The 12,605-nt window shown below is 37.8% G+C and overlaps 1 protein-coding gene across 1 annotated transcript in view; it reads left to right on the top strand.

Annotated features, from left to right (window-relative positions):
• Positions 1-12,605, top strand: part of LOC125350875 — a 61,703-nt gene that overhangs the window by 25,230 nt on the left and 23,868 nt on the right. The window contains exon 2 of the mRNA XM_048345758.1: positions 6,110-6,306. Within this exon, the coding sequence (XP_048201715.1) occupies positions 6,110-6,306 (197 nt within the window). The remainder of the gene's footprint in view (positions 1-6,109; positions 6,307-12,605) is intronic.

Here is a 12,605-nt window from a genome sequence, read left to right as displayed (position 1 = left end):
AAAATTCTTCTTCTGGACTGTTGAGACAAGAAGAGTGAATTGGAAGGTAGGAGATAAACAGAAGGAAAATTAAGCCAAGTTAGAAACTTTAGAATAAGAGGCAGTCATGAGCCTTGGTCAATACAGACTTGGAATTTCGAACCCGATGAAATAAATTATTAACATTCAGACTTCAAAATAGTCCAATAAGCCTTGAACAAAGGAAATGCATGGAAGTATTAATTATCAACCAGGCACAATTCTTTTTATCTGACATAATTTTGCACGTTTTTATAAAGGGCAGTAATTGTCCCTCTTATTTTTTATATAAATGACACATTACATGGATTGGGTCAGTAACATTCTCTGAAATGAATCTTTGGAAATTGTCAAACCCAGGACTTGAATCAGGTCACTCTGAGTCCAGAAACATTACTCCTCAGTGTACTCGAAGTAAACACTTGATTTGAAACACAGGGGAACTATCAGGTTAATTCTCTCTGTTCATCTTTCCCACATGTACACTTTCACTCTTTTGAACACTTCTTTCAAGCTTAGATCTTCTCAGTGATGTAAGGAACAATCCTGATTTTTTTCAAGCATTTCTCAGAACTTTTTTTTTTTCATTTTTTCTTATTTATGGCCAAAGTGATATACAGACAGGTTACAGTTTCATACGTAAGGCCTTAGGTACATTTCTTGTACTGTTTGCTACCTCCTCCCTCATTCCCCCCTCCCCCTCCCCTTTTCCTCCTCCCCCCATGAGTTGTTCAGTTGGTTTACACCAACCAGTTTTGCAAGAATTGCTTTTGGAGTCATTTGTCTTTTTATCTTTTGTCTCGCGATTTTGATATTGCCTTTCACTTACCTAGTTCTAATACCAGTATAGACACTTTCCAGTGTACTCAGATAAGACACAGTGATAGTGTGGGTACAACCACAGGAAGGGGATACAAGAAAGTCATCAACAATAGAAGCTATGGTTACACATGGCATGTTGAAAGTAATTACAACAGTGATATAACAGTCATTTCCATAACATGGAGTTCATTTCACTTAGCGTTCATAAGGGCATAGCTATTAGGCTCTTGTGATCCTCTGCTGTGACTAGCCTAAACCTTTGCTAATTATTCCCTATGAGGGAGACCATAGAGTCCATGTTTCATTCGGTCTAGCTCACTTTACTTAGTATAATTTTTTCCAAGTCCTTCCATTTTCTTACAAATGGGGCAATGTCATTCTTTCTGATAGAGGCATAAAATTCCATTGTGTATATGTACATTTTTCTGATCCATTCATCTACTAATGGGGATCTGTGTTGGTTCCATATTTTAGCTATGACGAATTGTGCTGCGATGAACATTGTTGTGCTGGTGGCTTTAGTGTGCTCTTGTTTGTGGTCTTTTAGGTAGATGCCCAAAAATGGGTCTGCTGGGTCATAGAGGAGCTCTATATTTAGCCTTCCAAGGAATGTCCATACCGTTTTCCAGAGTGGCTGAACCAGTTTACATTCTCACCAACAGTGAAGTAGAGTTTCCTTTTGGACATCCCCTCCAACATTTATTGTTGTTAGTTTTCCTGATAAAGGACATTCTTACTGGGATGAGGTGGAATCTCAATGTTGTTTTGATTTACATTTCCTCTATGGCCAGTGATGTAGAAGCACTTTTTCATATGTCTTTTGGCCATTCTCATTTCATCAGAGAAGTCTCTTTTTAAGTCTTTTGCCTAGTTGTCAGAAAGGCAACTCCTTTTGCAATAGCCTCAAAAAAACATCAAATACCTAGGAATAACCTTAACCAAAGAAGTGAAAGACTTCTATGGTGAGAACTTTAAAAACATGAAAAATTAAATTAAGGCAGAACTAAGGAAATGGAAAAACCTCCCATGCTACTGGATTGGGACGATTAATATAGTCAAAATGGCAATATTGCCAAAGGCTATCTACAAATTCAATGCAATACCCATTAATATCCCAACACCATTTTTTAATGAAATAGAGGAAGCAATCCAGAAATTCAAATGGAACAATAAAAGACCACGAATAGCAAAACAATCCTAAGCAGAAAGAACAGTGCTGGAGGAATTACAATACCCAACTTCAAGCTGTATTACAAAGCTATAGTAATAAAAACAGCTTGGTATTGGCACAGGAACAGGCCTGAAGACCAATGGAACAGAACTGAAGACCCAGAAATGAACCCGCAGAATTATGCCTACTTAATCTTTGATAAAGGAGCTAAAAAAATAGGATGGAAGAAAGCCTCTTTAACAAATGGTGCTGGCAAAACTGGTTCAGCACTTGCTACAAACTAAAACTAGATCCTTATATATCACCCTGCACCAAAATCAATTCCAAATAGATCAAAGACCTTGAAATTAAAACAGATACCCTGAAAACACTAAAAGAAGGAGTAGGAGAAACACTTGGGCTCCTTGACACAGAATGAAACTTCCTCACAAAGACCCAGAAATGCTACAAATCAAAGAAAGGATGGGCAAATGGGACTGCATCAAATTGCAGAGCTTCTGCAGTGCAAAGGACATAGCTCACAAGATAAACAGAATGTCCACAGATTGGGAAAAGATCTTTCTCAGAACTTTTTACCTTTAGACGTATATTTGAAACCCTAAGTTAGGTATATCTTTCAATCTCTGAACAGGTCATGTACTTAATTTGGTGGACTATGAACAGCATATTTTCAGTGTAATAGAATAAAACAATAACAAACAGAAAATATTAAGGTTTTTTAAACATGGCAGTTATGAATATATTTTGTGAGACTTGTATTTCCAGAGTATGTATGTGTATATATATGCAAGTATATGTAGCATATTGTGTTAATATGTAATATAGAATATTGTTCTATGTGTTGGCTTTATTAGCATTGAATGATTTGAAAACGACCTTGACTTCAGAATAAGTGCTATTTTGTTTCTTAGTTTTATCTCCCCACTAAAATTCAAGCTTACAGCAGAGAGCTTTCTAGGTGATCTATGCATCTAACATGGTGTTAGAAGACAGCATGTTTTCTGGAAATAACTGTAAGTTTAGTTGTAGAGGCTAAGTCATGAATAGCTGGCTGATGGCTTTCTCATAGCTCTTGCTTATAGCAGTGCTATAAGAAGATAAGCAGACAGAAAAGGTGCTAAATAACAAGATGGGTGAGATATTGCCGATGACTATTGTAATAACAGTTTTTAAAAAAATATTATATGGTCATTGTAGAAAATATATACTAAAAAAATAGAAATGAGAAAAGGTATCCATAATCCCCAAATTCCAAGGCAATCACTATTTCTTTTTTCCTTCCCAGTAAGAGAACTTGAACTCAAGGCCTTGCAATCTCACTCATTTTTCTTGCTTATAGCTGCTGCTTTACCACTTGAGCCAAAGCTTCCAGCCCAACGCTGGCTAACTGGAGATGGAGTGTCACTGACTTTTCTTGTTGGACTGTTTTTGCATTGAGATTGATGGCTTTGAGTAGCCATAGGCATGTCTTCTTTTGTTCCTCAGTTTAATCTAAGAATGACTCTACTGACTTACAAGACTATGTAGCTTCTCCCGTGAATGTCTGCTCAGCCAGTACCTTAACTACAAATTCAAATTTAGATTGTATGTAACTTCCCATATTTAAGGTGCTGATTGAGATGTTCAGATAAGAATGACAGAATCTTTGCCTTTTAATTCTATGTAGTGATGAATGTAGCTTACCTGTATTTTTCAACAGTGCAGGATGTGAGTGGGTAGAATGAAGGATTTATAAAGATACTTAAAGCCAATCTATTCTTATGTGTTTTCTAGTTTACTAGAATAGAATCCTATTTTCTATTCTTATAATCATTTATTTTTCATCAAACAGACAAATCTTTGTTGTCCTGAAACAAAATTTCTATTATGGTCCATTTTCAGTAGGTCTTCAGGGATAGGTAGGGGAACTTTGGGAGATATAGTAATTATAGTAATTTGGGGATGAATAGTTCACCAAGTTATATTGCTCATTCAATTCTACTGGTTGTTTTTCTCCAAATTCCATTAAAAAACAAATAAAAAGATACCAAGCAAGATTTTCAGATTATTCTTTCCTACTTTTGTACCTAGGTACATTTTCCAGAGTCTTTTGCCTGTTGGCAGATAAAGAGGCTCAGCCAAAGGCAGGGGCTGATTTAGCCCTAATCCTTATGTACCTATATTTGGCAATGGGACCTCTAAGAAAGTCATTAAGATTAATTACAGCAATATGGGTAGACCTATGCTCTGATAGAATTAATATCATCCATCCTTCTTTCCTTCCCCCCTCTCTCCCTCCTATTTCCTCTCTCCCTCCTCCCTCCCTCCATCTTTCTCTCTCTCTCTTTCTTTCTTTCTTTCTTTCTTTCTTTCTTTCTTTCTTTCTTTCTTTCTTTCTTTCTTTCTTTCTTTCTTTCTTTCTTTCTTTCTTTCTTTCTTTCTTTCTGTCTTCCATACTGGTGAACTTAAGGCCTTATGCTTGTTAGGCAGATGCTTCACTGCTGAGTCATGCCTTCAGCCATTCTTTGGTTATTTTGAGAGACTTGCTTTCTATGCAGATATATGTCCGCATATTTATTCAGTATTTATTCAGTATTAGAATGACAGGTGAGAGCTACCATATCTACTTTCGCTCTACTTCAATGAAGTCTCATGGATTTCTCTACCTGGGCCTGCTTTAAACCAGACCCTCTTGTTCTTTGCATCCCAAATCTTAGTATTACAGGAGTGAGTCACCAGGACTCCAAGATAATTAGTATCCTTGTAAAGGACACCAGAGATCCCCATGACAAGGACTGTCCCTAGGAGACCAGAGAGAGAGAGAGTGAAAGAGAGAGAGAGAGAGAGAGAGAGAGAGAGAGAGAGAGAGAGAGAAAGAGAGAGAGAGCGAGAGCGAGAGGGAGAACTGCTGCCTATTAGCCAGGAATTAGCTGGAAATTTGATCTCACCACTATTGGCATATACAACTAAGATGGGAAGAAAAGGCTCTATTTTTTTTTTTTTACAGCCACCCAAGTCTATAGTACTTTTACAGCTTGAGCAGATTAACCCAGGGATTAGAGGGCATAGGGGAAGAGAGGTTTGATTTGTTCTGCCAATTCACCTTGAGTGGTGTTTTCTCTGTGGGTGAGTGCTTTTCATTCACAGCTCCAATTCCCTTGAAGGAGCTCTTTCTCAAAAGCTATAATTCTAACCAAAGCCTTTCCATCATGGCTCGAATCCCATGATGTAGCTAGCTCTATCTTCCATCATCCTTCCTGCCCTAGGACACATTGGCTTCCTGTTGTCAATCCCTAGTTCTATTGCTGTCTGTTTATTTTTCAGCAACTTCATTATGTGTGGAATTATTTTTCCATGTTTAATATTTCTGATTGAAAACCTAGGAGAAGCAGAGATGAAGACCCTGGTGAAGCACATCTGTTATCACCCAGTCTCTGTTTCTTTCATGGTCATGGCAGTCCATAGTAGCATTTATTCACTTGCTTTTTAAATGAACCCTACACATCAGTCTCAAAAAAGAAGCCCAAAAGGACCAGAGAACAAAAATCAATGCATGATCTTATGAGCTACAGTTTTGAAGGAGGAAGATTCTAAACAGATTGTCCAAGACATAGAAAAATTGGATGAAATGAAGTTTAACACAGTCCAACAGCCATGGTTAAATAAGAAAGTACTGAAAGATCAGCACATATATCTTCATGAAAATTTCTAATGTATTCTACTTCTTCATGAAAAATAAAATCCAAATATTTACACAGAACTTAGGAAGAATAGAATTATGAACAGAAGTTTTACGTGAGCCAGTGCTGGATGCTAACAAGGCTCCTCAGCATGTGGAAGTGGTCAGTATTCATTTCCTGGATAATCTCTATGTTCCTTCCAGTATGGTGATCCAGAACATCCCATTTCCTGGTATCCAGCCACTCTTGATCCTTATGAAAACTACAGCCTGTGGATCTCCACCACAGAAGTTTCTGTCTTCTCTTTCAAGACATTACACACTAGTTTCCCTAGCAGAAGTTCGTCTTGTCCTCCACTAAGTCCAGCTCCTCCTCAAGTCTCAAACATATAGAAGCATAAAATGCACTTAGGCCTAGAATGTAGGCCTTTGTAAATTAGGTAGTATATGTGGTAATGTCTTCAACTGACTATGGTCATGATGATGACATTTCTATCTCCAGTGAAGAGGATGGGATCCAGAATACCTGGATCAAGACAGTGCTGATGACTATGACACTGAGAGATCAGAAGGAGAACATGAGGGTGATGAACTTGTGCACTCTGGTGACAGTGAGCGAAGCAACCCTGAAGGAAAAGTAAGTCAGGTCAGAGTGTATAGCTTGCATATATGTCTGGAAAAATTGAGGGGAAAAAGAGGGAGTCTGCATATGATGTATCAGGAAATCTTTGCGTTTGTGTGGAGGAACAGTAATTTTCAGAGGACAATGACTACAGTTATGAATCAGAAAAGCAATCATCAAAAATCAGCAAAAAGAGTACTTCCTTTCTAATGGCATAGCTATTTCAGCAGGAGGCTGGGCTCACAACAGTCTGCTTGCCCCAGATATCAGCATCTCCCGCTACAGGAGTGTTCCCTGGTGGAATCCCACTCACTCCATCTTTAAGCCCCCCTAGACCATCTCCACGCCCGTTCCAGGATTTCTCCATTCTCAAAAATACCTGGCATGCAATTTTCACTTCTGAGATCACCACCAGGCAGACAGCCCCACCCTCCTCCAGTTCCACCTCCAGCTCTGCCTCTTAGATTTCTCCTCAGAGATATCTACCAAAGTTACTTTCCCTGCTACCTCCAGATATCTCTCCCTCTTATCCCAACAGAATGTACCATTGTTGTTTTCTTCAACTTGCAAAGCCTGCAGTTTTCCTTCAGCTTCCTTACTGAACCCACAAGTATTAGGTTGCCTACTCAAGTTTGATGATATGAGTGATGCAAGATTGACGATCTGAGTGCAGTCACCACTGAAAACAAACCTACAGCAACTATTAGTGCCAAGCCACAGATCACTAAATGTCTAAGAAAAGATTATTTGATCTTTGCCCACTGCATTCTGGGTATATTTGGGAGGATAAAGGAACAACTGGTACTCTCCGAAGAAAGTTGGAGTATGATTCTGCTGGCCTCTTACCAAAACACCCCTTCATATCCAATTCATCTACTCCTGTGTCTGCTGATGAAGGGTACTGTTTATTAAGCTTTCCTGAAAGCAATGGAAGGGTGGCCACTGTGGCAGCTTTTGATGCCAGAACAAATTTGTGTTGACAACATGGTTTATGTTAAACTTAGGAGAAGGAGCTGCTTCCACTGTTGAGGTATTTTCTAATTCACTAAAGTTACCAGAGTATTTCATTCACAATCAACTGGGTATTGGGAGAGAGCCGCTAACATATTTCTATTCATACAAGTATTTTTATTCATTTCATTTCCTTTACCAGTTCTTTGTCAGTTTATGACCAAGGGAAATCTTAGTTACTTCTTTTTCTATCTTTCTTTCTTTTTTCTGCAAGTCCTGGAACATGGACTCAGGGCCTGAGCACTGTCCCTGGCTTCTTTTTGTTCAAGTCTATCACTCTACCACTTGAGCTCCAGCACCACTTCTGGCTTTTTCTATGTACGTGGTGCTGAGTAATTGATCCCAGAACTTCATGCATGCTAGGCAAGGACTCTACTACTAAGCCACATTCCCAGCCCCTTAATCACTTCTTTGTTTGTCTCTCTTCTTGTGCAATATGGACACTGGAGTAGAGATTTCTAGAAAAACAAAATGTTTGTTTCATGCAGCTTCTTGTGCCTGTTTTACATATTTTCCTGTAGTAAATAAAACATATCACAATTTCTTTTCTAATACAGAGTAAGACATTGGTAAGAAAATATGTAATTTTCTTATTCTAACTATTGTTCTCTGATGTAATTATGGAGTGTTTCATAGGAAAGCTGCTCTACTTTTTTTTTTTTTTTTGGTCAGGCATGGGGCTTGAACTCAGGGTCTGGGCACTGTCTCTGAGATTGTTTACCCAAGGCTAGCATGTTGAGACACAGCGACATTTCTGGTTTTCTGGTGGTTAATTGGAGATAAGAGTCTCACAGACTTTCCTGCTTAGACTGGCTTTGAACAGTAATCTTCAGTTCTAAGCCTCCTGAGTAGCTAGGATTCCAGGCTTGAGTCACTGATGCTCAGCCTACATTAATACTTTTAAAGAGAGATAGATCAAAAGAAAGGAATGAAAGAAAGAAGGAAAGAAGGAGGAGGAGAAGGAGAAGGAGGAAGAGGGGGAGGAGGAAGAGGAGGAGGAGGAGGAGGAGGAGGAGGAGGAGGAGGAGGAGGAGGAGGAGGAGGAGGAGAAGAAGAAGAAGAAGAAGAAGAAGAAGAAGAAGAAGAAGAAGAAGAAGAAGAAGAAGAAGAAGAAGAAGAAGAAGAAGAAGAAGAAGAAGAAGAAGAGGAAGAAGAAGAAGAAGAAGAAGAAGAAGAAGAAGAAGAAGAAGAAGAAGAAGAAGAAGAAGAAGAAGAAGAAGAAGAAAGTGAAGAAGAAGCTAAGAAGAAGAGGAAAGTTTAGGCACAGTGGTACACATGGTATCACAGTTACTCAGATGCAGAGACAGAAGGATCATGGTTACAGATAAAGTTAATCATACCTGGAAAACCAACTGAGAGCAAAAATGACATGGAGTATTGCTTAGCAAAGTGTGAGATCTTGAGTTCAAACTTTAGTACCACAGAATGAACAAATGAATGAAAGAAAGAGAGAGAAAGGAAGAAAGGAAGGAAGGGAAGGAAGGTAGAAAGTGAGGGAAGGATAGAAAGAGAGAAAAAGAAAGAAGGAATGAAAGAAAAAAGAAAGTAAAAGGTGATAAAGAGAAACAAATGAAAGGAGAAAGGGAAAGAGAAAAAGAGCAAGAAAGAAAAAAGGAAAGGAAGAAAGAGTGAGAAAAACAAAGAATCCTAGAATGAGGCTTTGTTTTCCTCTTTTTCAGTTCATGTAGTTCATGTAATAATTATTGGCAGTTCTGTGTAACCTACTTGATTTGGCAAATTAGCAATGGGAATCTGGCCTATTGCTATTTTCTACTGAAGTCTTCCTCTTTTGGTCTCACAACTCATAATGCATTGGAAGGATGAAATTCAAAGTTTAACGTTTCTCCCAAGATTCTATAAATTGCTTCTTCCCCTTTTTATTTTTAGTCAATTTCTCCCTCCTTACTTAAATGCTTTTTTTCTTTCTTCTTCTTCTTGTAAATACCTGTCAGTTTAAATGGAAAAAATGAATTGAAATGATCCTCACTTAAATGTAACACTAGACAACTCAGAGGAATCATGAACTAATGACACTGATTTTTTCATTGTGATTGCCACTGGAGGATCTTTAATGGATTGTTCAGGTAACAGTATTGGAGGACGAATTTTTATTTCTGCAGAAAACTCAGTCCCATATCCTCAGTTTTAATTTCTTTTTCCTTTTGACTCACATTTTACACTGTCTCCAGAAAATTCTCCACATGGAATATGATTGCAAAAAACTATTATGTCCTGACAAATGTATGAATGTGTATCAGCTCAGTCTTCTGAAGCGTCTTGTAATGTCATTAAGCTTGTCCTGTAATACTGTAGCACACTGAGGTCATTCAAATGTTTCTCTTAGGTAATATAGCCAGTTGCAATTGACGAGGGAAAACTTTGATGGCCCTTCTTCTTGGAAAGAAGTTCAAAGATGTTCTTTATTTTTACTTCTTTTCTCAGGATTTTGAATTTTCCATTGTACAATTCAAGAGAGCTGCAAGGAGCCAGGACACATTATTTTAATTAAAACCTCCCCAGTGTTTCACAGGGAGGAGTTTTCTAGAGATTTTGTCCATAAATGTGATGCACGTTCAGATTACAATTCACTATCTTGTTTCAATTTGACCCAGAACTCTGTGGATATGTGGTGTGGCTCCTTCTTAATTGCTGTCTATTTTCAGCCTCATCCTACCACAAACATTTTGTGTGGTTAAATATATAGTACTGTAATAATAATTTAACTGAAATCATAAAAATAGTGTAATTTATGACCTCAGCAATCATATTGTCTCTGAATTTAATAGCACTCATTAATAAACTCTCCTTTTTCTCCCAGTACTGGGGTCTGAACGCATGGTTGGTCAACTTGTTTGCTTAGTTGTCACTTTACCCACTGGAACCACCAGCCTCCATTTTTTTTTCCTGATTATTCTGGAAATGGAGTCTCTTCAGTTTTTCTCTAGGGGCTGGCCTTGAACCACAATCCTCAGATCTCAGCCGCCTAAGTAGCTAGGATTACAGCTATGAGCCACTTGTGCCTTTGCAGTGTTATACTTTTTAATAAAATTTTTATTTAACTAAACAAGATACTTTTGCCTCTTAATATTGGAAGTAGTAATAACTAGGTCTCAATAACTTCTCTCTGCCCACATGTCATATCATACAGTGTCACAAAATTTACTTTTCTTAAATAGATATTTAAGCAAATATTTATTTGTAAATATAGAAAGTCCTTCTTTCTAATGAAGGACTTGACTTGGGATGCGGGTACCAAATTATAAGAGCTTTCAGAACTATTGTCAACATCAAATCATATTCACTGCATTCACTGCTGGGTATGAAACTAATATATTTCATTCAATTGCCTCTATCCATTTTTAGTAAAAGACATTTGCTCAAGTATTATGCAATACAGAAAGACAAAGTAAGGATTACATGTCAGATCCAGATAATGTGTCTTGATAAACTCCACCACAACCAGCATCTGAACAATAATTTAGGAATATTGTATGGTTTTGTCTGAGCTGAAACTGAGCTTGGGAGAAATTTTTCATTTTGTAGATTGTAATTTTCTGTGCAAGAAATAGGAAATAATGTCCCCAGGCAGTGTCAGAATGACTGCTTCTCTCTCCTTTCCCTGCAATTAGAGCTCCAGCTCTAGGTGACAGGGTAGGTGCAGGCACAAGCCATTTGTTCTTGATTGGCAGGTTCGTGGTGGCAATGGCATAGGGGATTCCTGAGACTTCAGTGGAGGATTCCTTACCTTCAGGCCTAGTTTGAAACAGGCCATGCTTGCAGATTGAACAAAAAGTTCAATCTTCCTAACTTAAAGTTAGAAAGGTGTTGAGTGACAATCTCCCAAATATCCAGCATCTTTTGCACAGTCTCAGTAGCAGACAATTCAGTCTGTGGATGACATACATTCATGAGAATTTTATAACCTTGGGCTGTCTTTTAGCACTGTTTGTTGTTGCAGTCAGCTGCAGAATAAACTTGGCACCTTTTCTGCATGAAAGAGTCCTTCCAATTGTTGCTGTAGATGAGCACATAAGCCAGATGGGAGTGGTTCACACCTGTAATCCTAGCTACTCAGGAGGCTGAGATCTGAAGATAGTGGTTTGAAGCCAGCCTGTGTAGTAAAGTCTGTGAGACTCTTATCTCCAATTAATCACAGAAAAAGGCAAATGTGGCACTGTGGCTCAAGTGGTAGAGTGCTAGCCTTGAGCAAAAGGAGCTCAGGGACAGTACCCAGGCCCAGAGTTCAAGCCTCAGGATGGGGGAAAATGTAGAGCCTAAGCCTGTGCTCATTTCCCTGAAATCAATATGAGGCTTTCCGATAAAATCCCAATTTATAGAGTAAAATATAATCTTGTCATAATTTTTAAATTAAAGAATGTAAGTACCAAATGGTATTAATTTATCCATTGAAGGTAAAATAAATTATTATTATACAGCAATAAATCACTTCAAGGATGAAATAATTTCTATTTTATAAGTACTATATTATATCATTTGAATGATGTAACTAGATTCTTAACGTCAGTCTCATTCCTAATTCATCTGCAACCTCACTTTAAGTAATTCTTAAACCAGGCTACTAATCTCTGAGACTGTCTGTTTTTGCAGTCAGCTACAGAATAAACTTGGCAGCTGAGACCTGTTCCTTGACTTTCAGGCTGTTATATCTAATTACTTACTGGAAAGCTCTACTTAGATGCTCCACAGACAACTGAAATTTAACCTATAAAAGTCTGGAGCCATCATTCTCCTTTGAAAACTAGTTTCAATTCTGGCATTCCTAGGCTATGTGAAAATCATCCCATTTACCCATTTTTTTCCATGAAACAAACCTAGGAATCAGTCTTTCTTATTCCTTCATATGTCCATTTTCATATCTCTCCCACCTTTTCCATCTCTACTGTCATTACTTTGTTCAGTTCTTCAGTAAATCTTAGGTGTAAAGAATGTCAGGATACATGCATATATATGTACTCATGTACATTCATTTATATGCATTGGAATACACACAAATATTTGTAATGTACAACAGTAGAGAATTGGTCACATAATTCTTGCAAGATAACACTATATACAGTATAGAATACTGTACACCCATTAAAATGTTGATAGTCACTTGAAGTTTTATAGAACGGAACCTATAGTATGATTCCATCTGTAATTAAAAATTCATATAGTTAAATATTTGGGTAGATCTGATAGCTAGATTTTCTTTGTGGAAGAATATATTCTGAAATTAATGAAGTGATTATAGTGGGAAGAGGAATAAAAGGTGGGTGTTGAGTTCCAGCCACTAGTGGCTC

Source organism: Perognathus longimembris, chromosome 4 (genome assembly GCF_023159225.1).
Source record: "Perognathus longimembris pacificus isolate PPM17 chromosome 4, ASM2315922v1, whole genome shotgun sequence".
Taxonomy (NCBI): Eukaryota; Metazoa; Chordata; class Mammalia; order Rodentia; family Heteromyidae; genus Perognathus; species Perognathus longimembris.
This window is presented reverse-complemented; position numbering and strand designations above follow the sequence as displayed.